General features: G+C 37.5%; 5 protein-coding genes and 1 long non-coding RNA gene across 9 annotated transcripts; 4 read left to right on the top strand and 2 right to left on the bottom strand.

Annotated features, from left to right (window-relative positions):
* Positions 1-102: 102 nt before the first annotated feature.
* On the bottom strand, positions 103-5,431 carry LOC110845738 (splicing factor 1). Of its 3 annotated transcripts, XM_022092222.2 has the most exons (12): positions 5,416-5,431; positions 4,303-4,413; positions 3,866-4,206; positions 3,633-3,773; positions 3,393-3,468; positions 2,889-3,041; positions 2,610-2,812; positions 2,231-2,540; positions 1,895-2,154; positions 628-669; positions 465-518; positions 105-356 (listed from the first exon to the last, which is right to left on the bottom strand). In XM_022092222.2, exons 3-12 carry the CDS (start codon positions 4,149-4,151, stop codon positions 250-252), a joined length of 1,632 nt encoding a protein of 543 aa, XP_021947914.1. In that variant the 5' UTR covers positions 4,152-4,206; positions 4,303-4,413; positions 5,416-5,431; the 3' UTR covers positions 105-249. The 3 variants fall into 3 exon arrangements, with proteins under 3 accessions (XP_035705340.1, XP_021947914.1, XP_035705341.1); XM_035849447.1 differs by lacking the exon at positions 5,416-5,431 and having other exon boundaries at positions 103-356; positions 4,303-4,466; XM_035849448.1 differs by lacking the exon at positions 5,416-5,431 and having other exon boundaries at positions 3,872-4,206; positions 4,303-4,467.
* Positions 5,432-5,611: 180 nt separating this feature from the next.
* Positions 5,612-6,864, bottom strand: LOC110845740. The gene is made up of 4 exons (XM_022092227.2): positions 6,723-6,864; positions 6,251-6,507; positions 6,056-6,177; positions 5,612-5,984 (listed from the first exon to the last, which is right to left on the bottom strand). The coding sequence occupies exons 1-4, from the start codon at positions 6,751-6,753 to the stop codon at positions 5,819-5,821; spliced, it is 576 nt and encodes a 191-aa protein (XP_021947919.1). The 5' UTR covers positions 6,754-6,864; the 3' UTR covers positions 5,612-5,818.
* Positions 6,588-7,847, top strand: LOC110845739 (5'-deoxynucleotidase hdd1). Its single transcript, XM_022092226.2, has 4 exons — positions 6,588-6,844; positions 7,115-7,239; positions 7,318-7,492; positions 7,562-7,847. Exons 1-4 carry the CDS (start codon positions 6,752-6,754, stop codon positions 7,793-7,795), a joined length of 627 nt encoding a protein of 208 aa, XP_021947918.1. The 5' UTR covers positions 6,588-6,751; the 3' UTR covers positions 7,796-7,847.
* Positions 7,848-8,134: 287 nt separating this feature from the next.
* On the top strand, positions 8,135-11,724 carry LOC110846708 (mitochondrial folate transporter/carrier). 2 transcript variants are annotated; one of them, XM_022093539.2, is made up of 9 exons: positions 8,135-8,474; positions 8,556-8,708; positions 9,226-9,512; positions 9,581-9,734; positions 9,809-9,968; positions 10,046-10,133; positions 10,207-10,409; positions 10,502-10,647; positions 11,409-11,724. In XM_022093539.2, the coding sequence occupies exons 2-9, from the start codon at positions 8,650-8,652 to the stop codon at positions 11,578-11,580; spliced, it is 1,269 nt and encodes a 422-aa protein (XP_021949231.1). In that variant the 5' UTR covers positions 8,135-8,474; positions 8,556-8,649; the 3' UTR covers positions 11,581-11,724. The 2 variants fall into 2 exon arrangements, with proteins under 2 accessions (XP_021949231.1, XP_021949232.1); XM_022093540.2 differs by having other exon boundaries at positions 8,540-8,708.
* A 407-nt stretch (positions 11,725-12,131) lies between these two features.
* On the top strand, positions 12,132-19,549 carry LOC110847318 (neutral ceramidase B). Its single transcript, XM_022094246.2, has 19 exons — positions 12,132-12,432; positions 12,685-12,828; positions 13,798-14,102; positions 14,289-14,390; positions 14,466-14,593; positions 14,655-14,705; positions 14,785-14,866; positions 14,931-15,081; positions 15,157-15,235; positions 15,301-15,421; positions 15,953-16,079; positions 16,185-16,340; positions 16,410-16,490; positions 16,567-16,635; positions 16,757-16,816; positions 17,319-17,476; positions 17,918-18,017; positions 18,089-18,160; positions 19,321-19,549. The coding sequence occupies exons 1-19, from the start codon at positions 12,280-12,282 to the stop codon at positions 19,429-19,431; spliced, it is 2,250 nt and encodes a 749-aa protein (XP_021949938.1). The 5' UTR covers positions 12,132-12,279; the 3' UTR covers positions 19,432-19,549.
* Positions 19,550-19,737: 188 nt separating this feature from the next.
* Positions 19,738-22,978, top strand: LOC118434890. The gene is made up of 3 exons (XR_004834343.1): positions 19,738-19,833; positions 19,900-20,076; positions 20,512-22,978. It is a non-coding gene; the product is annotated as an uncharacterized LOC118434890 (long non-coding RNA).
* Positions 22,979-23,134: the final 156 nt, after the last annotated feature.

Genomic DNA, 23,134 nt, shown 5'->3' with positions numbered 1-23,134 from the left:
TGTGTTTCATGGGGGCACTACTGTTCAGCTTCCCTGCAGGATTAGGGCCCTGTAATAATGCATGTATCTCATTATATGCCCAGGTCAAAAATGTTGCAAACGAATTTTATAATTTTGAAGAATTCCAACCAACGGTTTATTCATAAAACAAACATACTCGCGAACTAATTATACAATGGTATAGTCTAACAATTTACAAGTGGTTTGAAAATGTGGAAATTATAACAAATGTTTTTCATCAGAGAAATTTTACATGCCCGGTGGTGGAGGTTGATTTGGTGGAGATGGACCACCCCACCCAGTCCAAGGGGTGTGATATCCAGGTGGAGGAGGAGGAGGATACGAACTGTTCCATCCTGAAATTAAATAGAGAAAAATATATTTTTCAATGGACAATTTCCATACATGAGCTCGAGTCAGAGCTTGTTATAAAGAGAGAGAAGGTTTAAACATGCTATGCTAACCCATTCCTGGAGGAGAAGGTTGGATGGAAGTGCCAGGGGGTGGTGGTGGTGGTGCTGGAATTGATAAAATTATAAATTATGGCGAAACGTCATGCATGAGTTTAGTGTTTAAGTGTCTACTACAACGCTACAATTAAAATGGAATACAAGACGACTAACTCACCATTTCCTGGTGGCATCATTGGAGGCAATGGAGGAGGTGCGGCTGAAAAATTAATCAAACGATCATGAAATCAAGAATTGTAAATATCAAAAACCTATCAGTTCAGCTTTGCTTAGCCCGAACCAGGATATTCTTCTCCTTCCATATTCTATTATTCTTCCACTTTTAGTAGTAGAAGCCACTAGCAAACTCTACACCAAATTTCAGCTTTCTACGACAATATTGAAATTTTACCCCATAATACCCCACCCCACCCACTCCGATGACCTCCACCGGTCAACCACTTGACCGATTTCGCCCATCTTCGAACTTGTTTCCAACTTTGTTCAACATGCATATAGTAAAATGCAACCTGAGACCAAAGGCAGTTCAGGTTAAGCTCAGCGAGTAACATGAGGGGAATTTGAAATTCTTGTGTTTGAGATGCACCCTTCCACTTTCCTTGTGCTTCAATATAATTCTTCTCCACTCTTGAACGACCAAAAGCAGTATATGACTCCAATCCAATCCAATTACATGGGAATTACTCAGTGCCAGGGAAGCTACACACCACGCTCAACAACTTCGAGAACGCTGGCTCGCTCGACGCTGGTGCGCTCTCTTCGACCCAAAGTTTTAAACTGCAGCGAATAGCCCAGAGTTGAGCCAAGCCTTCCTTTTCCTTCTCGTCGCCTATGGGGAGCTTATGTATGTTCCCATGTTCGCATTATGTACAGAAAGAGAGAATCATAGGAATAAAAGCTGGGGCTGCAGACAGGCTATAGAGCAAAGTAAACCCAGTCAGTAGAATGCATCGAATGGGGGAATGGAATTTCTTTCTTCCGACGACGACGACCACGACTGGCGATGGTGGTAAGAAAGAACAGTGTGTAGTAGTAGTACTACTAGGGGCAGTTGTATTCCCAAGTAAGCAGTGCTTGTAGGCAGGCCAAGTTCGAAGGCTGACACTTTTGTCCTCTGAAAGAACAACAAAAACTGAATCCAACAACCAAAGCAAATGCAAAACTCCTTTCGCAAGTCCAATGTCGAATCTTGAGTCACTTCTTGCAGAATAGACAGAATTATATGTATGCAGAGCTGGTGGTGGTGATGGTGCAGATCCATGTGGTGCAGTGAAGTATGCTGTGATGTTGAAGTGAGATGAGGTAACAAATCGCATTTCAAGTCAATCAGTTAACTCTTTCGAGAGTTATCGAAAGACAGACAGATGGACAATTACATAAGTCCGGGTTCAGGCTAAAACAATGAACGATGATAAATAATATACCTCCAACACTTGGTGGTGGAACTGGCGGTTGATGTTGATGATGTGAGCCAGTGGACATGAGTGCCTTAGGAGCTGATGACCTGTCAAATAGTCCACCACTAGAAAATCGTGATCCACAACCACTTCCACCAGTTGGTCGATGTCCTGTTTCGGCTTTGCCTTCTCCAAGCTCAGCCATCAAGGACAGATATTCTTCGTCTATTTTGGTTTTGTCATCATAATTAACAGCCAAAGGTACAGCGGCTCCAGGTCGTGACAATCTGTAATTCAATATTTGTTAATGAAACTAAAATTTGTAATTTTCATAATCTATCCATAATATAATTAATAACTCACTTGCAGTCCTTTCCTAAATGTCCTGCTCCGCCACAAACGGTACAGACAACACTGTTGGTGTAGTTAGGTTTATCCGGACAATTCCACGTCCGATGGGCCGTTGATCCACAATTGCTGCATTTCGGTCCTTCACATTCACGCAATGTTCCATTCAACAGGGCCAATTCACGAAGTTGATTCTTTCTCAAGTCATTTTGACTTTCAGGCATTTCAATTCCTTGGCGAATTATCTCGCGAATTTTGTCGCATGCTTTTTTGACAGACTCTGGGTTATTGCTCGTTACATATGCATGAAGAGGCTGATCCTCTCCTAAAGCAAATAAGCAGAATAGATAGTTGTTACAAAGTGGTAATAGTGATTAGTAATAATGTGTGTTACCTGGTAAAGGTTGTCCAGCTTTCCCACCAACTTTCCCTTCTTTTACCGAACCTTTCCCCCTAATAATGATTTTCGCCCCGGTCTCTTTTACTAGTGACTTCAAAGTATTACCTCGGGGTCCAATTAAAAGTCCCACGAAATTTATTTCAGGATGCTCTTCTTGAGGAATCGGAACCTCTTGAACAATTTTCACAACAGGAGTTCTGCAATTAATTATAACAATGCAATGCATCTACAATAAAACCATTATCTGTAATTTTCAGTGCACAACAAAAATACCTATAATCTTGGGGTGGTCTATAATCTGGGTTCAGCTCTTGTAATCTTTGGATAAGCTTGTGCCTGTCGTCTTCTAATTTCTTTCGTGTTCGATTCTCTCGAGTATTTAACCTTTTGCCGTCAGTTGAATAAATCGGTTCCGGTGATGGTGATCTGGAATTAAAAGAAAAGCAAAACCCCACATATGTACCAAACTGTATGAACCCACAGATAAATAATTTTGCAAACATTTTTGCACGTAACTTAGTCATATTATTAATGTCATAAATAAAAATAAAAATTTATCCATATATGTATCCAATCCATATTTATACGAATGAGATGGATAATCCTAAACTGATGACTGACTGAGTCAATTAGGAAATAAAACAATTAAGTTTTCACAGACTATCAATGGCATATGCATATTAATCATGACATAAAATTAGTTAGATTTTGATTCATCCAATATATTCAGCAATATTGAACACCATCATGATTCATTATCATTAAACCACGCCACACCTTTCTTCTGGATTTGGCGAAATCCCCATGTCTCCTGTACGAAGTTTTCTTGTTAACTCTTCAATTTGTAGTTGGGCTGTAAGAAAATGGAGGTTAGAAAAATGGGAGGCAAGCCCCCCATATACATAATTAATAAACTTGCCATACAAATTACCAACAGTAATAATAAACATTGTATTGAAGTACACATATGTAGCTAAACGTTATTTGTGATCATTTTGGGGAAGCATTTCAAATTACCTATATAAGCCTCAGCTTTATCCGGAGCAATCCCAGGAGGAAGAATTGTAGGCATTCCTGGAAAAACAGCCTTCTCATCCTCTGATCCCATCCAGCGTGATCGTCGCTTCCGTTTCCGATCTCCTCCAGAGTCCCGGGTATCTAATAACATTTGATTTCATCATTTTAATGTTCCTCCATCCCTACTCAATACTCTTTTCAATATTCATTTCAAATGGTAAATTATTGACTACCATTACTATCATCATCAAATCCGGATCGATGAGACCGACTGATATCCCGTTTTAATGACGATGTTATATTAGCTACAGCACTGGATACAGCTGCTGCAGTTGTGGGATTGGGAAAATTGGGAAAGTAGTGATTTGTAAATGGCTCGTAATCATCATTGGAATTAGATTCACCACCACCACCACGTAGATATGCAGGCTTAAGTAGGCTTGACCCACTGGATGGTTTCGAAGATGAAGATGCCGGCCTCCCCAAAGGAATTTTATTCGAGTTTTCACGGAAGGACATGTCTCTATTCTTGTATTACTTTTTGGTAACTGTGGCCTGCACTTTCACTGGAGAACTAAAAAGATCGTCATTCTCGTTAATAACATAACAAACTTCCACTCAATATTTTTGAAACTTGTATGCATAACGTTTTTATAATATTCAAAATTACCTTCTCAGCAAGTTGCAAAACCAATTTCGAACTGGCTGCACGATTATGAACACCCAGCGCTTATTGAAATATTTCAAAAGTTTCAACCTTGAAGTACAATAATTTTTTAACCTTATAAAAACTAATTAATTTTGACCTGGATACCATTTAAAAACGGAATTAAAAATGGTTTCTATTGCATTTGGGGGCGGATTTACTGGGGGGCAGAATACCATTGAGACCGACTTGTGGGGCGGTGATAAAATCAGTTGGGGACTGAATTAATGCAAACCGATTTTGAATATTCTACTGATGCAGTTATGATTTATTAGAGACCTGGAACTGATTCGACAACAAAAATTATAACATAATACATTTTTAACATGAAATTGCAACTGAACCAAATGAACACACGATATTAATTTTGATAGAAAGATCGGATTTGATTTTGATAGTACTACAAAAATAAACTAAACGAACAAATCGTCATCATTCATGTCATCAATTTGATGACACTGATTTTGGGATGCATTTTATATTTTAAACAAGTTATTAGCTATAATTTTGTCCTTCAGTGTTCTGTGACTTGTTCCGATCGGTGGTGACACTATTGCGAATATATTAGCTAAAGAGAACGTTGTGATAATTTTAAAAAAATATGAACTGTATCATATTTACAACATGATACAGGTCAGAGGTCAACGCCGACCAATTTATTAGCGGCGCCAATGTTGGATAATTTTTCGGGGGCGCGGCGTGACCTCTGATGCACTTCCTCCGAGTTCCTCCCCCCACTACAACTACAACGCTAAACTCTAAAAAAATTAGTTCAGGCTTGAAGAAAAACCAACGACAAATAAGGAGGAAAGAATGGAACTGAGAAAATTTTCTCGGTCATTTTATTTTTATTTTTTCCTACACCTTATTGATGTAGCCCGGTCTCAACGGAATTCTGTAACCATACACCTTATTGGTGGAATCCGTCGCCAACGAGAAAAAGTTGGCCTACACCTTATTGGTGTAGTCCGTCGCTAAGGCGAAAAATTTGGCCTACACCTTATTGGTGTAGTCCGTCGCCAAGAGATCGAAATCGCCCTCCACCTTATTGGTGGAATCCGTTTTTAAAAGGTTAACCAAATAATTGTTGACAACTTCCGCGGAAGTGATATTAAAACAACCAACACATCAACTTTTGAGTCATCCCTCTGCATCAAAGCCTCAACGAACTTTCATCGATCATTTTCGGGGGGCATGCTGAGACTCATCAACTTTCTTTTCGTTGTTGTAGCAAAATGAGAAAGCTATGAAATTGAGTGATGCTGAGAACTCACTTTATAATGATACAACTTTAATGTTATTCATAGTTTAATTTATGGTTAGAGCAAGTTACATGTCGATTTATCCAGCTTAATTAAATGATTAACTGAGCATATTCCTCTATGTATAACCATACTGACTGACTTTCTCCACACCACTAATTCACACCTTAGAATACTAAAACAGTGCAAAATATTTAATAGATATTAGACAACTATTCTCATGAGACTTGTGAAATAGATTCTTGTGGTTGGGTCTTTGCTGCTAGTCCAAGAAGTGTACAGTCTGCTTCTAAAATTGTCAAGTCTGTGGCCGCCCCAAGAAATCGCGTCGACAGTTCAAGATCGTGGACTAGCACTCGAACTTTTCTTCCGAGTGTATAAGATCTAAACAGCAATAAAAAAAAGTGTTAATAATAATCCCTTTTAACTAACAATGCTGAAAATTTGAAACTTACGCTCCATTTTTAGGAGGACGTGGACAAACGCAGTTAAATTTTGAACCGAAATCAATATAAAGATCGTCATTTACTACATGGATTATTTTTCCTTCAACTATTTTCCCTTGAGGATCGCCAATCTAAAATAATAATTACGTATGACATTATTCAATGCATACATAACATACAGGCACCATTTATTTGCACGTATACCTGAACTAGAGGAGATTTCCGCAGCATTTTTGTGAAACTTTCATGCCCTTCAAATTTTGCCATTGCTTCTACAAATCCTCCTTTAGGTTTGTTGACTGGCATTTCTTTTATACTTTCTCCAGGTTCAACTGGTTTGTTTTGAGAATTATCTTTCCTCCCTGAGCAGAGTTCCCTTGGGGGATTCCAATAAATCTTAAAGCAATCCAATAGGCGTCCATTTTGTGATCTTGACAATGATTTAAGCCGAATCATCATCTCTGAAAATTAAATAAGTAGGCAAATTATTGAACCGATGCCCCCAATACCGATATGAAAGTGCGCTAGGATTTGAGACCACTGTATAGTTCCCCTGATTGCACTGAGGCAGAACAGAATGGTGAGGACATAAATTATCAGAAAACGTGCCATATAGCTCTCATCTCTTCTGAGCATCTCTTGAAATATAATTACCAAATAGCAAACAGTAACTCACCAGGAGAATTTCTTAGAATTTTGAGAAGCATGGCCGAGTCGGTGGATAAAATGGATGAGAGGAATGAGGGCAGTGAAATGCCCCCCGTTCTAAAATTTCTCGACTACCTCTCTAAACTGAAGGTGAGTATTTTTTGAATTGTTTCAAATGTTATACTAATTACAGGAAAAAACTTGGTCAAAACAAGAATATGCAAACCAGATAAATGTGGTGGTGAGTCTCCGTCGTGCATCTTCTTCGCGCACTCAAATCCAACTCTCTCAGCCCCGACCCCACTAGCATTATGAAAATTTCCATGCTATTTTTATGAAAAACCATATTCAAATGAGACATGAATGAGACATTATTCTAATGTCGATAAATTCGCGTTATACGGTGTAATTTTGTTTAAGCACCTGGATCGAACCGGATGGATTCGTCATGGCGTTCGGAAGCCAGAGACTGTTGCAGGTCATATGTATCGAATGGCGATAATGAGTGGCTTTGTAATTGATGATCCAACAATCGACATAAACAGGTGCAAATCATACTTATTTTCTCCTCAATGAATCATTTTTAACCTAACAAAGAATTAACTAATCTGATACACATGTAGGTGCATAAAATTGTCCATCGTACATGACATTGGAGAATCGATAATTGGGGATATAACTCCTCATTGTGGCGTCAGCAATGACACCAAAAACCGCTTGGAGACAGCAGCTATCGACCAGTTGGCTTCACTTTTGCCAGGTTGTAACAAAGGAAATGAAATGAAGGAACTATTCGAGGTTAGTACACATGTTATTTAAAGTTCTATAGTCGATTTTAATCAATTCCATGAAATATCCTCACATTAGGAATATGAGAATGCTACAACTCCTGAAGGGAAGCTGGTAAAAGATTTGGACAAATTTGACATGATCATGCAGGCCTATGAATATGAGATTTCCGAAGGTCGTCCGAAATTTCTCCAAGAGTTTTTTGATTCTACTCACGAATATTTCCAAAATGAAAGTTGTCATCCGAAAGTGAAAGCGTTAGTGGGGCAGCTAACTTCTGCCAGAGATAAAGGAATTAAATTCTCTCCATAGTATAACTTTTGTTATTTTGTATGTTCATTGAATAAAAACAACTCACACCAAACTCGCTTTTTGCTTCATTAAACTTTAAATTGGCCAATCATGAGTACATGACTTATGATCAGTCATTCGTCTGGTAATGCCCATTTTCGAACTCATTCGACATTTCTCCCAAAACTGCATTTGCATCGAGTCGGTCAGGTCTGAATATTAAACCGACAAAACAAAGAGCTGATTCTTTAGCAAAAGAGAAAGTTGAGTTGGCATATGCAGAGAACTCAACGAGTGGTTTTGTGCGGAAAAGCAGCGAAACAACAACGTGCTCACCATCATCATCAGATCGTCCTCCAAACTTCAACTTTGGGCTCCCAAGTTTAAGAAATCAGAATTAAAACGCACACTGCACGAGAAAGCAATCACACTTTTAATTCTTGTGTAAGTGGAAGGTTTTCCCGTTTTTCTTGGCAAAAGTTACTTATACCATGAGGGCTATATTAGGAACATTTCTTTTTACAATAATTTAAGCCTCTCCTGATTGCTCTTCTAGCTCAAATATGTGTATTTCAGTGAGGAGAAATTCTTTTGTATGATTTCAACTTGATTCTTGTGTAGTAATACCATAAAATAAATAGCCTACCCAAGCAACGAGTATCATGATAGGGTTTTTGAAGTGGTTGATGCAATATTTTTGGTAAGTGACTATATTTTTGACTTTTGTAACTTAAAATTTAAGTCTTAAATTGATTATGCTTTAAGGTTACAATTATTTCAGTGCAATAGGAACAAGTAATTGAAGAAATCGCCCAAAAACCAAGTTGTACATAAATCATGCCAGTAGTGGTAGCTAAGCTGGATGTGCTACATATATGACCCTTAAATCCTTGGAATCGCTTTTGAAATCTAGTCATCGTCATTGTAAATTCGGGTACGTTTTACTTTAGTACGTACTGCATTCACGATTAATTATAGACCTAAACGCACCTTGTGTAATGTGTATTTAACCCTGCAAACAAATAAATTTTCTTAATTTATACGGGTGGGTAAACTTTTTATGCAGTTTTAATTTTAGTCATGACTTTTTCAATAATCCTGTAGTCAGTAGAATGTGTACAGAGCATAGAGCTTCCGCAACTAATCAACTCAAGATATAACTGAGAACCAAAAGGGTCAAAGATCACAAGACTACTTTTATTGAACTCGAGATATACATATTATTATTTTTGTCCCACACTGTCTGTGCATTTATTTAGTTGAACTGTTATCAATTTTGTTGAGTTTCGTTATTTAGGATTCGGCATTAAACAAATGTTTACTTTAAAACTTTAGTAAACTTAAAGTATAGTCATTAGTCATGAATTATACTACACATGTATTGGTCGAGTTGCATTTATGTCAAATCATGATTAAATAATTTATTTTTGTGTTGTTTGATTAAATTTCAGGGGGCTGAGTGGATGGTCATCAAGCTCAGAAATTTCTTATTTTATTGTAATGATACCGACAACTCAGACGAGAAACGCCACAGTAGCCTCGCAGAAGCCACCTGAATCTTATCTTGTCAATCATTCTCATACGACATTGCTATATAGTGGAAAATCACATTTTTCATCACTTTTTCCCAAAGTCTTGGCAGGAAGCGTTGTAGCTCCCAGTATCGCACCACCATCGTCTGAACCACGACCAGCGTTTGCCCACGTTCAAATGGAGCACATGTTGGCTGGTGTAGCTGGTCAGATAATAATTTCTTATACAAGTTATTTATTATAGTTTTGCTAATATTTTTTGTTTCTGTTGCAGGTGGAGTCGTTTCTACGCTTCTCTTGCATCCTCTTGATCTTGTAAAAATTCGATTCGCTGTTAATGATGGCCTCAGCTCTAGACCAAAATATGATGGTTTATTCCATGCTTTCAAGTCCATTCTCAAGGATGAAGGGTTTCGTGGACTTTACAGGTATTTACATATAGATAAATTGCACTCTTGGATGTTGTTGTGAGCTTGTTACTGGACAATGATAATTTGTGTAGAGGTGTTACTCCTAACGTTTGGGGAGCTGGTAGTGCCTGGGGACTATATTTTTTGTTTTATAACTCGTTAAAATCATGGTGGCAAGGAGGAGACTCAAAAACCAACCTTGGACCCACAAAGCATATGATCATAGCGACAGAAGCTGGTTTTCTGACGCTGGTTAGCTTAGCGCACTCATTCAATAAAGACCGAAAATAATTGTACTTAAATTTTAAACGTTTTTGATGCAATTTCAGATGTTTACAAATCCCATTTGGGTAGTAAAAACTCGTTTATGTTTACAATATGGTACTGGACCTCCGACGGTAGCCCCAGCAATTGCAGGTAACGGAAAAACTTTTAATCCCAAGTTATTTTCACACTTATACAACCCTATTAATTATTAATGCTTCTTAAGGGGCCCCAATTGCTGCTACTTATTACAATGGCATGGCTGATGCATTGGTGAAAGTTTATAAAATGGAAGGAATTCGGGGACTGTACAAAGGCTTAATTCCTGGAATGTTTGGCGTTTCTCACGGGGCCATTCAGTTCATGACCTACGAGGAAATGAAGACAATGTATAACACGTACAGAAACATGCCAATTGATTCAAAATTGGTAAGTTTGTCATTTAATGCCATATTTATTTCATTGTAATTACCCTGTTTTGAAACATATAACAAATTACCTGCCATTTATTTGCTGAATAGGCAACGTCAGAATATCTGAGTTTTGCAGCAATTTCCAAGTTAATCGCAGCAGCTAGTACTTACCCATATCAGGTTGTACGTGCACGACTCCAGGATCAGCATCGTGTTTATGAAGGAGTAATTGATGTCATGCGACAAACATGGAGGTATGAAGGATTACGCGGATTTTATAAGGGACTCAGTCCATATTTGCTTCATGTGACTCCGAATATTTGTTTGGTTTTTCTTATTTACGAGACCTTCACAAGTCCTAGTGGCAGATGATATTATTCGTTGTAAAAGGTATTGCAAGATTTTCACCCCGTAGAAGATTTTGCAAGGGTTATTGATGAAAAAAAAAAACATATTTCTCCGGATTGTTACTTGTAAAACTTTCATGTTGTGTCAACTTTCTATGTACCTCTTTGGCTCATTCCCTTACTATTATTACGGTTATTATTATCACTGGTCTTAAAAGACAACAATTTTACATATCTGTAAATGTATCGTTTGTGGTATCCACGTCGTCTTCCACGTATGTTGTTTGATGCCTGCCGGCAGGCGTAGGATTTGTGTAAGGTGTTGATTTACTACATTAATTTTAAGAACTGACTCTTCTGACAACTCTGTGACCGGCCGTATATGTATATAAGCATGCAAATATGGTACTGATAAAGATAATATATTCTGCAAGATTTGTTATTTTACACGCTATTCGCAAGCGTTCAATGTCATGCGTCTTTCAAATGACTGACCATTTTATCAATGTTAAAAGTTAATAAACTCGCCTCTCAATTCGCGTGGTGATATATATCTTACGTTTCATGACGGAAGCGGCTCTAGAAGGCAAAGTGTAAAAGTTTTGTCATTTCTTGAACTGTCTGTCTCGGCGCTATCCAGTAATTCTATTTATTTTCCCATTGCAAAGGAATGAGGGCCTCCGAGGATACTATAAAGGGCTGCTCCCAAATCTTATCCGAGTTGTCCCCGCTACAGCCATTACATTCGTCGTGTATGAAGAGACATCAACGTACTTAAAGTCCTTGCGGAAAACTGCAACGATGGCGCCCATTGGACCTACGACTTCTACTACGTCATAAAATGTGTGTCATTTGTCCAACAACCTCTCCTTGATATTATCAAAATTTATATTCTTGAAGATTCTAGTCCATATTTTGCATTACTCTTGTTGACCTATCTGAGAATTTTTAGAATTTTGAATAAAAAGTCAAAGTTATTTAGTATGATGATGACACATTTCATTATGTCCAGGGACAGTGAGTACAAATGTTTTAAATAAATAGTGCAACACTTATTGCTTTTTATCTCAACCTGTCATCTTTGACAGACATACATAGCAAGTTGAGTTGCTGATATGTACGAACATATGTACATCTGTACATACATATCTATAAACGATTGGAAAATTCCAATCTGCTAAAATCAATTTTTATTGACAAGTTAAACATTTATTTCACATTTGGCAAGAATAGCTCTCACACCCAATTAATTGTTATCTTCTTGAATGACACGTTGACAAGAGCCAATTTTTTTGTGTGAGTGTATTGCTGTTCTTGAAAAGTTGTCTGATAATTTCTGGGCATGTGATGATTTCAGTGATTGCTTTATGTCCCCAACATAATCTGTTCGTTGGGAATAGTATGCTCACCACCCTAACATTTTTCCTACCGTCACCAACCACGTCCACGCTATTTGTTTCCAGGTTAATTGGTTAATTGGTCACTAACTGTTGCATTGTCTGCTCCCATTATTCTTCTCTGCAAGAAGTCTTAATCAAAATGGGAAAGTTTTCTACGTTTGTGTGGCAATTTGCCTTGTTTTGCGCCCTCGTCATTAACCTGGTTGACCGAGTTCATGGAGACCAGGATGGGAATTTCGGGATTGGCGTTGGTATTGCTGACGTTACTGGACCGGCTGCTGATATTGGGATGGTTTGTGCACAGTAAAATAGTTAGCCTTGCATATGTGGTAAACTACATACACACCTTATTCTGCGAGATTGAGACAATAATTGGCCTGGTCATGTGGGTCAAGAATCATCATCAATGCGGCGATTACTTCCGTCTAGGAAAACAAATTCCCACGTTACACATGATTTTGCCCCTTTTATACTAATTACTAGACGTATTAAAAATTGAATGCATTCGACAAATTATAATTACATAAATCTTTTTTATGGGAAGATGGGATACGCATCTCTGACACAGTCCGCAACGGGGATTCATACACGACTCTGGAGCAGGGCATTTGTTTTCGAATCTGAAGGGAGTCGAGTGGTTTACGTGAGTGCTGATATTGGCATGGTGGACCAGGCCATAAAAACCCAGGTAATTAAGTTATTATCACGACACGACGACAAAGTGTGGGTGGGTGGGCGGATGATCAAACAATAACGCAAACGTACATGCAATCGTAATTACATGTTATGTCGCAAAGTATGTATATTCAGCAATTTAGGCAGTGGAAGCGGAGAAAGTTCTTTCTCCTTCACATTAAAAGCACATTTTTCCAGCTACGCAGGATCATGCCATAATTGCTTGTTCCACTTTTCAGCTTCTCTTAATTGTAAATACTATATACATACATACTTAAGAACTGTAGACAGAAAATATACACTCTGAACCACCAACTGCTGGCTGACTCGTTTATTCTGCAACGCAAATTATTACAGGGTCTTCAAGCAAAGTTTTTCAGTACAAAGTCAGAGACAGTCAGAATTAATATTACTGCTGTCATATAAGAAGTCACACACACACTGTTAATTTATGAATGAGGCTGCCCTGTATATATTTATATGTATATGGTTGGTTTCATTGCATCCATAAAAAACATAACTTATTTGGGCATGTCCTGGCTGTCTTTTTTAGCAAAAAAAATCAATGAAAGGGTTAGCTTCCGGTGAAGGCATCTCAAGTTTCTTTAACGTAGTTGGACTAGGAGAAACTTTTTTTTTACTTAATGATTTTCCAATTCAATCCAACAACTCCTTAGAACCAACCTAGACACATTTGAGCCTAGATTTATTACCTACATAAGGTATTATTGAGGGTATCCATAATTTCAGGTTGGCTTAACTTTGGGGGTTGGAAAAGTTGTTTAACATAGATGTCAAATTATACATATTTACATACAACTACAATAGAATTATGTATGTACACTTATTTGTGCTCTTTTGATGACATGGGAAAATTTGTAATCCACTTATCTTACTCAACAACATGAATGAAATTACGAATATTATTACCCGTAAGGTTGAAGACATGTTGCAGTAGAATTCCATATTTCTTGATTTTTAGGTGGTCGCCGAACTTCAGCTTCGATTTGGCGAAACTTACACGTCGCAAAATGTGCTTTTATCTGGGACCCACACTCATAGCGGGCCCGCTGGATATATTCAATACCTTTTGTATGGAATAACGAGTCTTGGATTTAACCGAGACAACTTCAAAACAATTGTGGATGGCATTGTTCAGAGCATTGAACGGGCTGACGCCAACGTTCAGCCTGGAAAAATTCTGTTCAACTCGGGTGAACTGTTGGCTGCCAACATTAACAGATCACCGTCATCTTACTTAGCGAATCCACAAGCGGAACGCGATCTGTAAGAAAATATCATCGTTTATGCGTACATATGACGGTGTTTTGCTTGGCAAAAACTTAGTTTGATAAAGGCTTCAACATTTTTCTGTTGGAAATTTATGTCGTGTTGTACTTATTTTTTATTTGAGTATCATGCAAATATGTAGCTGTTTCACACTCAATAAGAAATATTTCCAAATTGCCTCAGGTACACTCATGACGTTGACAAAGATATGCAGCTTGTACGGCTCGAGAGTCTAGATGGGAGTCCCTTAGGATCAATAAATTGGTTCCCAGTGCATCCAACTAGGTTTTATTTATTTTAGAATTTATTTATCTAGCTTATTATTTTAATTTTATCGAGTGCTATTGACTTATCCTCAAGCATGAACAACACGAACACTTTATTGTCCGGGGACAATAAAGGTTATGCATCCTTGCTCTTTGAAAGTAAAATGAATCCCAATGCCAGACCGGGGAAAGGCTCTTTTGTTGCCGCATTCGGTTCTTCAAGTGAATTCCTATTTGAACGCTAAAAAATATCGTGTTATTGTAACTATGTCTTATATCTTAGATCTTGGTGATGTAAGTCCCAATATCGAGGGTCCACGATGTATAGATACAGGTATAGCAGAGATGTTTAGATTGTGAATATATCGATACAATGGACATATGTACGCATACTTATTATCGTATAAACCCAGGACTTCCTTGCGACACTGAAACCAGTACATGTTGCGATTCGAATGGACAGAATTGCTATGTCCAGAAGTGTATTGCATTTGGGTAAATAGAATATACAAGTATATATAATAGTCTGAAATAATGCATATATCACATATCCGCATAGACCTGGAGTCAACGGAAATATGGAGGAAAGCACTAAAATCATTGGGGAACGACAATTCACAAAGGCTGATGAGCTATACAGGGATGCAACTGAAGCTATTTCTGGTCCAGTCCAGTTTCAGCATCAGTATGTCAACATGAGCTTGTTCGAGGTACTGAACTGATAACAGAATAATGTGTTATGACATGACTTGACGCAGTTTTCACAAATTACCCGATTTCCACAGGTTGAAATTACCAACGCTAATGGACAAAAGGAAGTGAAAAAACTGTGCAAGGCCGCCCTGGGTCATTCGTTTGCGGCTGGTACTTTATCTATTTCATCCATAAATCTACACATCTTTGTACATATCTTTATCTTTATATTCCAGGTACAACTGATGGTCCTGGAATGTTTGACTTTCAACAGGGGAACACGAACGGAAGTATCTTCTGGGACTTTATCAAGGATTATTTAATAAATGCGACAGAAGAGTTGAAAGAGTGTCAAAGGTAAGAAACTCGTAACAAATGTGTCTCAAATACCAAGCTTCACACCTGCTTGTGTAGTAATGTAGGTACTCACAAAAATTACTACGTACATATTAAAATCCACGCTATGTACGAGAAGTGTCCCTGGGGAAACAAATCCTGTTTTAAGTGTTGACAATATATATGTGTGTTTGCTTACCCTGGTCTACGGGGTTGAGATAAGAGACAAAGAGCTTTTTTACACTTTTCTGCAAATACAAATCCGTGAAATGTGAAAGGCTGTCATATGCCTATCATATGTATAAAGAGTCCATTCAATTTTACTCGTAAGACGCACATTGTACAAATCCCCTTCATGCCGACGAGATGAAAACTGCGGTTGGTGAAAAGCTGGCTAACCTTCACCTTTCCAACTTGCACATGATCAATTTCAGACGAGTACTTTTACTAGTGCTTTCTCTTACGTACATAAATGTGTACCTTGAGGCTACACTTGATGTTATCCAGACTGATAAAAAATCATGAGTTATAATTCATATCCCTGATTTTTAGTCCCAAACCTGTACTCCTCGCAGTGGGGGAAGCTTTTTTTCCTTATGAGTGGGTACCCTCTATTGTGGAGACGCAGGTTTTGCGAGTTGGAAACTTGTACATCCTCGGCGTTCCTGGCGAATTGACGGTACATAACAATTAATTTTGCTCAATTTAAATATGAGTGAGTAGTTGTGCTATGAGTAAACGAGGAAATTTCACCGGTTATTTATTGTTGCATAAATCCATTCAGACAATGGCTGGTCGTCGATTGAGAAAGGTTGTGGATGAACTTGTTTCGAACAAACTTCCGGGAGAACCAGCTCCCCGAGTAGTCGTTGCAGGGCTGAGCAATGTGTATTCTCACTACATTGCCACGTTTGAGGAGTATCAAAAGCAAAGATATGAGGTATACATCAAATAAAAATAAATGAGATTAATGATGATAAATGAAAATGAATGACCTGTTTGTATTAAGGCAGCTTCAACTGTGTATGGTCCGCACACTTTAGACGCCTATTTGCAACAATTTCCAACATTGGTTCAATCAATGATTGATGTAAGTTGAAAAAAAATATTATTATAAAAAGGTAGGAAGAATGGAAAGTTGGTTACTGAAGTCATGGGTTTTTTAGGGTACAAATATTGGACCGGGACCATTGCCACCAAATTTATTAGACCAACAGTTTACACTAGTACCTGAGGTAATTGAAGTTGTTATTTCAATTCATTTTTTCAGCTCTGATATAAAATGAATTGTTCTAAACTGATTCTGATACAAATTTGTCTGAGATAAATATGAATATGAATTCATACAACATTCAGGTTCAACAAGATTCGACACCCTTTGGAATGACTTTTGGCGATTTAGTTTTAGAACCAGAGGTAATTTAAATTGAACTTGCAGTAAATACATACATAATCCTTGTGCTTAATTTCGTATATTAATATGGTTCTACATTCGTAGTGACCATTAAAAGCTTTATTTTATTGTTAACCGTAACTCAGCCGTAAGTGACTAGCGAAAGTGCATGATGGTGAAAGCACTTCTTGCGAAATGGGGCAATATGAGAATTCCAATGGGAATTGAGAACTCAATTCTTATGTTTTTTTAATATTCAACCTTGGTTCTGGGTTCGGACCAACTAAATATTTATTTCCCACGGAATACTTCCCACAGTGTATTCCAGACTTGACGTTGCCAATCAATGTCAAAAGATTGAGTCAATCATTATTAAGTCTAATGAGAAACACACATTTCAACATTATGTAACGAACGTTATGAAATGAGGCCCTAAGCCAATATATTTGCCTGCTCATGCATACACAAGCATATTTTTAGCATTGCCATTCGTAACATCATGATGATCAACGTATGCATTCACAGGCGACGTATCAAGGCAGCGATGTTGTGAAAGCAATTTTCGTTGGAGGACACCCCAAGAACAACCCATTGCGAGAAGGAACTTTCCTAACAATTGAACGGGAAAATGAAGGATCTGCTCGGTGGCAACTTGTTCGCACGGATGCAGATTGGGATACAAAGTAAGAATCTCGTTATGTTTCTCTGACTGTAGCGCTTTCACTTCACACAATTGTCTGAGAAATATCAATACGTGGGGCAAAGATAGTATTTCCTCCCCGTTTGGCAATGTCCAGTGTTTAGTACTTTATCAAATTAATTCAGTTTGTTGCATATACTTGGGGTTACGCAAAGGCCATCAAGTTGCAAGGAAACGATGCGCATGTAGCACATCATTAATCATGCTCTTTTCTCGTCACTTTGAATTATCTTTAGTTTTTTGCGTCAAAAGAATTACATGTACATGTACACATATGTACCTACATACATACACATGCGATTAAGTATGTGCGTGGGTTTTGTTCTGTGAAATATATACATAGAGTTGAATAATATAAGAATATATACCTTGTAAAAATGTTGCGTTCCTTTCAGTATCGTTTATAAAATATGTTGCTTCTTAGATTCCACTGGAGTAGACCAGCCCTTGGCAGTACTCAAAGCCGTATTGAAGTGTCTTGGGAAACTCCGACAGATATTCCAGAAGGATTTTACAGGATTAAGGTACTATTCGACAAATAATCAATTTGTTACAGTTTATAATTGACCTAATGACATTTTTATTGTATAAAAAGCATTTCGGATACTATAAGCCAAGTCCAGAGGAACCCCCAAGACCGTACCAAGGAACATCAGCAGTTTTTCAGGTTATTTAACTTATTTAATTTCCATTACTGTCAGAATTCTCGTGTTTGTGACAGGTTTCATTCCAAGTGCATAATTTACCAACAACCGTCAATCATACGTACATACATAGTACAAGTCGCAAACTTTATGTCTGTTCTTTATGTGCATACATATTGTAGGTGGTTTATTAGTTTATGCCATTTTAGCCTTAGACACATTCTCAATCCAAAGCTACGTTATAATGACACGAATGCACCAAACTTATTGTTGTTGTCAATAACTTGTGGAAAATATTTATCCTCATATCTCTTCGAATTCAGTAAAACTTTTAAGACCTCAAGTTGTGGTCCACAAGTTGGCAGGATTCCTCTAGATTTCTAAAGAACAGTTTTGACAATTTCTGGTCTGGTCTCTAAGATTAGGACATTTGCAGTTGCAATATTAATGTTGAAACGCCAGCTTGCACATATCTCAGCAAAATAGAAAAGGACGACAAAATTGTATTGGCCAAACTCAGGCGGATTGCACTCAAAGATTTTGATGCCCTTTTTGTATTTTGTCTCATTGGCTATGAGAGCAGTAAAACTCTCAATGGTTATAAGCTCTTTGAGTTATTCATATTGCGCCTGCAACATCCTGTCGTAGAGGTAAAAACCACGAAAATCGTCATCTTCAAACCATTTGAGTGGGTGTGGCGAGCGCAATATTTTAAGAGTACAAAAGTGACAAAGTACAACAAGAACATCAAAATCTGTGAGCCTCTCTTCAGAGAAAATACCCCTTTCAACATTTTCAACACCAGCCAACCTTTCTCTATTTCACATTTCTCCAAAATACCCCAATCCTTGTACATGTGCATACTTATTCGTACTACAAAAAGCTAAAGCTCACTTATATTGACGTCATTCGTTCAATATACATAAATTGAACTAAAGATATTTTAATTTGCTGATTCGGAAACAGCGATTAGCCATTTAAAAGATATTTTGCTAAGCGAATGTTGATGTCTAATGTTGAAACGTGAGCTTTAATATTTTCTCTCAAAAATCAGAAAGTTTGCTATTTCATTCCAACCTTACAACTCCTGGTTGTAAATCAGGATAAAATATGCACTGCAATGTCACTACTTGAAAGGTTTAACGATTACGCGTTCTTCATGGACCATTGCTTTTATTTTTAGATTGTGGGACCGGGATCACAACCAAAATCTCATCCACTGTGGAATCCGAACCACAAGACCACTAAATCCATCAAAAGTGCAAGAGACTTTTGGTATGCTTTAGCCCATTGACACATTTTTGTTTTATGAATCTATACTTGAATGTTTTAGTCACAATCTAACTTTGTAATCGGTATAATTTGGTACACTAAATTTGCTTTCATTAAACGCTCTTCCCAAGTTTGCAAAATTGTCCTGAGAAGAAGTGAAACCTATCATTTTAAGCTATTCATATACGGCCAAAATCGTGTAAACACGTATATTCTACCACATGTTGCATTTACATATGCACGCATGAACCAATTGCGATTTCTTTGGAGTTCTCCAGTAAATATGATCGCCAACCACAGAAATAGAGACACTATATATAAGTAGATCACCTATTGAACATATACTTTAGTGCTCGCCAACACAGTGAGACGTGGGCAACAAAGAAGCCTTATCAACTGTTATCCTGTAATGTGCATCATCTAAGTATGATTGTAATACACGTCAGCCCACATATACACACAATTTAATTTCCTGTTCTGCATTTTCCAGCGCAAAATTAATTGAAGAAAGTTAGCCAGCTATGGCGGCATCGATTCTTTATGTTGAATATAAAGTAAACTGATCATTTTATGTGGTGCAATCTTACTGTAATCAGGAAATTGTTCCGCTGTAAGCGAGAGAGAGTCCTTCGACTCCGGAAGTTAATCGGAAAATGCCAATTTCCAAGTGGGTATCAAAGGAAATACATATATTTATATATCCATAAAAGAGCTAATTACATATACGTACGAGATGTATAATCTTGTAAATGATGAATACTTACTTATCTTGTGGCTGCATGTAATCAATAATGTGCACATATCATCTTTTTTGCAAGAATTTGTCATTATTATATGATAAAATTCGTAGATTATCAAATGCATAACTTGGCACAAAACCTTATGCAATTATTCATTTCCTTCACGACTCGAGTCAGACTCAAAAACAGCCAAACCGTGTTGGGTTTGTGAACTGAATAAATAATTTACGGTAGGTCCTCAAATCAGTATGCAAAATATGATTTTGCAAAATTTTTCCTTTCCAAAAACCTTGCAATGCGGATGATGGTGTGACAAAATCAAAAGTAACCATTTTTACCAAATAAACTTTGAATTTTTTCAGCCGGTACTAACCATAATGACCATGGTATCGAACAATGAGGTATCATGCGCTTTATCCGAATGCGCCTAACCGAATCGTCCATTAAAGAAAAAAATGGTGACGCTGTTTATGTATGGAAAAGGAACGCAAGCAAATTATAATTTAATAGGAAGGTGAAGTTTGATGTTCTCAACATGTTCTCCATCAGGTCCAAAAATCTGAATTCAAATTCCAGAATACATACTTTGCCAGAGGAACCCAACTGTGTGACTCAACTGGTCTACAGTTCTTCGGTTAGAAAAAGCTAAAATTATGTTTGCATACTGGTGTACAACAAACTTTTGAAATCCTTAGTTTTATCCTTACTTAGTGTTCTGTGCTCAAAATGTCAAGTTTCACTTAAATTAATGGCTTCATTTTGAGCTACAAGTTACAATTGTTTTATGTAAATGATTAGCAGGAGTACTCTGCCTAGCTGTTGTAATTACTTACTTTTGGAAGAAAGTGCATAACATTTATTAGGAGTCAGACCAAAATGAAATGAACGGAAATGAAAATTATTCTGCCTTGTTACCTTTTGCTCACCTTCTCTTGAGAGAAGATGCTGCCCAGGTTGAAATTCAACGGTGTCAAATAAGCTAAGGTAGCAAAAAAATGACGGAGAAAGCTCTTGACAGAGGCATTTTGCTTGTTGTATATGCACAAATAAGTTCAAAAATGAACCGTATTACATATCATACTATACTTACGTAATATAAGAATATGGTTGAAGGATAATTTAAAATTCAAATATCTTTCTGTGGAGTTGGCGAAAAAATACTTTCTTTTCCTTTTCCAGAACGTAAAACTTTTATTCAGCCAGCGATGACGATGGTTTTCAGTAGTGCATACGTACTTGTGTAAAAATTGCATTCTCGCACACCCTAAATCTCAAAATGAAATAAGCCGAGATTTTGACGACTATAAATGTAAGGATGTCTCTTTTCATATCTGTCTGCTTTGTTGAAAATCTGGAGAAAGTAAATGTTGCCCTGTTCTAGAAAAACTTGAGTCCAAGCACATGCACAAACCAACCATAAACGTTACGTAAATTAGAACGAGATTCCTGTTTGTTGGCGGACAGGACATTATTTGTATGAAGATGAATGCCAAACAACTGCCGAGGCAAGCAATGTTTTCTTCACCTGTTTATTCCGACCCGAATTGCCGATTCTGAAAAATCTAATCTTGAGACAGACATTTGGGCCATCCCCATGAAACCGAAACAGTCTTCTCGGATGTTTTCTCAAAGATATTCCTCCATTTCCTCCCCATTTTTACCTCCTCCACATCTCTCGGGCAAAACACTGATATTACACCTGAACCCAATCTTCTTTGCATAACCAAAAGATTAAGGCTGCGGTTGTGGCACTTGTTTACTCTCAGATTGCTTAACCTTAAGTTAACCTAGTGCTGGCACATTTTTGTAATCATCATTCCTAGAATATGCATATACCATTTATAAACTAATAAATCTCGGTATATATGCATCAGATGTGCACCGATAATTCGCCCGATCCTGCTTACACAAAAAATTACGAAGAAAGCTTTAGTATTCAGCTAAGCATTCCTTGTGTCCCTAGATTTAAGAACTTGTCAAGTTTAGTTTGCCATGAACTTTCAAACTTTTCACATCATTACTGTAAAATAAAGTCGTGTCATCCAAGAATGGAAAAGCTATCTGTTTAATCAACTCATCTCTCTCTCGTGTCTAGCTTGTCAAGTTTGTTACGAGTGATAGATTGAGACGTAGTCCTGTATTAGATTGGGTACGTAGTTGTTGTTCTTATACATAAAGACCGTATACGCAATGCCATAAAAATTCAGCCAGTGAATTGTGAGGATTATTAAATATCAGCGAACTACATATTATTGCATGTTACGGAAGGTGAAGTGAATTTTTGGACCTAGCCCAAAGAATATGCATGAATGATATCAAAAAGTCGCCACCCGTGAATAAGAAGGTTGTTTACTCTTGCTTGTGCATGTACTGTGCAAAAGCACCACATTTCTGGAGTCAAAGAGTCCTTTCATACAGCTATCGTAGCTACATGTATTTTGAAGTATATACTTCAAAATTGTGAATTGAAGCAACGATTTCTCCTTCTTATGTACGTACCTACGTGTGACTATGTCTATCATCTATAATATATTTTTGAAATGATCCGTGAAATAAGTCCTGCCTTATTACTATTCACCCAAACACAGCGACTTGCTGAAATGACCTTCCTTCCATACCACAATTTTCCCAGGAAGCAAACTATTTGAATCGCATCATTTTATAGCATTCGCGAGGCCTATGTCACGATATCGCCAGGAGCACCTCAATTACTCATAGACGACTAGGAAACCATTCCCGAGGGATGGATACATTGTTGCAAATAGATATAGTCATGAACCAGAAACTGAACTTATCTATGAGTTGGTTGTAAAACTTTCTTCGCGTGTAGAACACCATATTTCATAAGTTTAAAGAATTGTCAAATAAATGAATTGCGAGCTCAAAGATACACATTTCTCTTATTTTTTATGTACAGCATATGTATAGCAAATGCATTTATATATTCACAGTATCCTCTGAACTGGTCTCGATTTTCATATGCGT

This window comes from Folsomia candida, unplaced genomic scaffold, assembly GCF_002217175.1.
Source record: "Folsomia candida strain VU population unplaced genomic scaffold, ASM221717v1 Fcan01_Sc003, whole genome shotgun sequence".
NCBI lineage: Eukaryota > Metazoa > Arthropoda > Collembola > Entomobryomorpha > Isotomidae > Folsomia > Folsomia candida.
Note: the sequence above shows the minus strand (reverse complement) of the source record. Positions and strands in the feature narration are given on the sequence as shown.

What these genes read in the sequence shown, in the direction of transcription:
- LOC110845738 (XM_022092222.2), bottom strand. Translation starts at nt 4,151, where the DNA reads ATGTCCTTCCGTGAAAACTCGAATAAAATTCCTTTGGGGAGGCCGGCA. An exon ending in AGACCACCCCAAGATTATAG is followed by an intron (nt 2,813 to 2,888) that starts GTATTTTTGTTG and finishes AATTAATTGCAG; the next exon opens with AACTCCTGTTGTGAAAATTG. An exon ending in TCCACCACCAAGTGTTGGAG is followed by an intron (nt 670 to 1,894) that starts GTATATTATTTA and finishes TTAATTTTTCAG; the next exon opens with CCGCACCTCCTCCATTGCCT.
- LOC110845739 (XM_022092226.2), top strand. Translation starts at nt 6,752, where the DNA reads ATGGCCGAGTCGGTGGATAAAATGGATGAGAGGAATGAGGGCAGTGAA. An exon ending in CCAACAATCGACATAAACAG is followed by an intron (nt 7,240 to 7,317) that starts GTGCAAATCATA and finishes ATACACATGTAG; the next exon opens with GTGCATAAAATTGTCCATCG. An exon ending in AAATGAAGGAACTATTCGAG is followed by an intron (nt 7,493 to 7,561) that starts GTTAGTACACAT and finishes TCCTCACATTAG; the next exon opens with GAATATGAGAATGCTACAAC.
- LOC110845740 (XM_022092227.2), bottom strand. Translation starts at nt 6,753, where the DNA reads ATGCTTCTCAAAATTCTAAGAAATTCTCCTG. An exon ending in AATTCTAAGAAATTCTCCTG is followed by an intron (nt 6,508 to 6,722) that starts GTGAGTTACTGT and finishes TTTAATTTTCAG; the next exon opens with AGATGATGATTCGGCTTAAA. An exon ending in CGTCCTCCTAAAAATGGAGC is followed by an intron (nt 5,985 to 6,055) that starts GTAAGTTTCAAA and finishes ATTGCTGTTTAG; the next exon opens with ATCTTATACACTCGGAAGAA.
- LOC110846708 (XM_022093539.2), top strand. Translation starts at nt 8,650, where the DNA reads ATGACCCTTAAATCCTTGGAATCGCTTTTGAAATCTAGTCATCGTCAT. An exon ending in GGGTTTCGTGGACTTTACAG is followed by an intron (nt 9,735 to 9,808) that starts GTATTTACATAT and finishes TAATTTGTGTAG; the next exon opens with AGGTGTTACTCCTAACGTTT. An exon ending in GGTAGCCCCAGCAATTGCAG is followed by an intron (nt 10,134 to 10,206) that starts GTAACGGAAAAA and finishes ATGCTTCTTAAG; the next exon opens with GGGCCCCAATTGCTGCTACT.
- LOC110847318 (XM_022094246.2), top strand. Translation starts at nt 12,280, where the DNA reads ATGGGAAAGTTTTCTACGTTTGTGTGGCAATTTGCCTTGTTTTGCGCC. An exon ending in TTCCCAGTGCATCCAACTAG is followed by an intron (nt 14,391 to 14,465) that starts GTTTTATTTATT and finishes CTTATCCTCAAG; the next exon opens with CATGAACAACACGAACACTT. An exon ending in GAGTTGAAAGAGTGTCAAAG is followed by an intron (nt 15,422 to 15,952) that starts GTAAGAAACTCG and finishes CCTGATTTTTAG; the next exon opens with TCCCAAACCTGTACTCCTCG.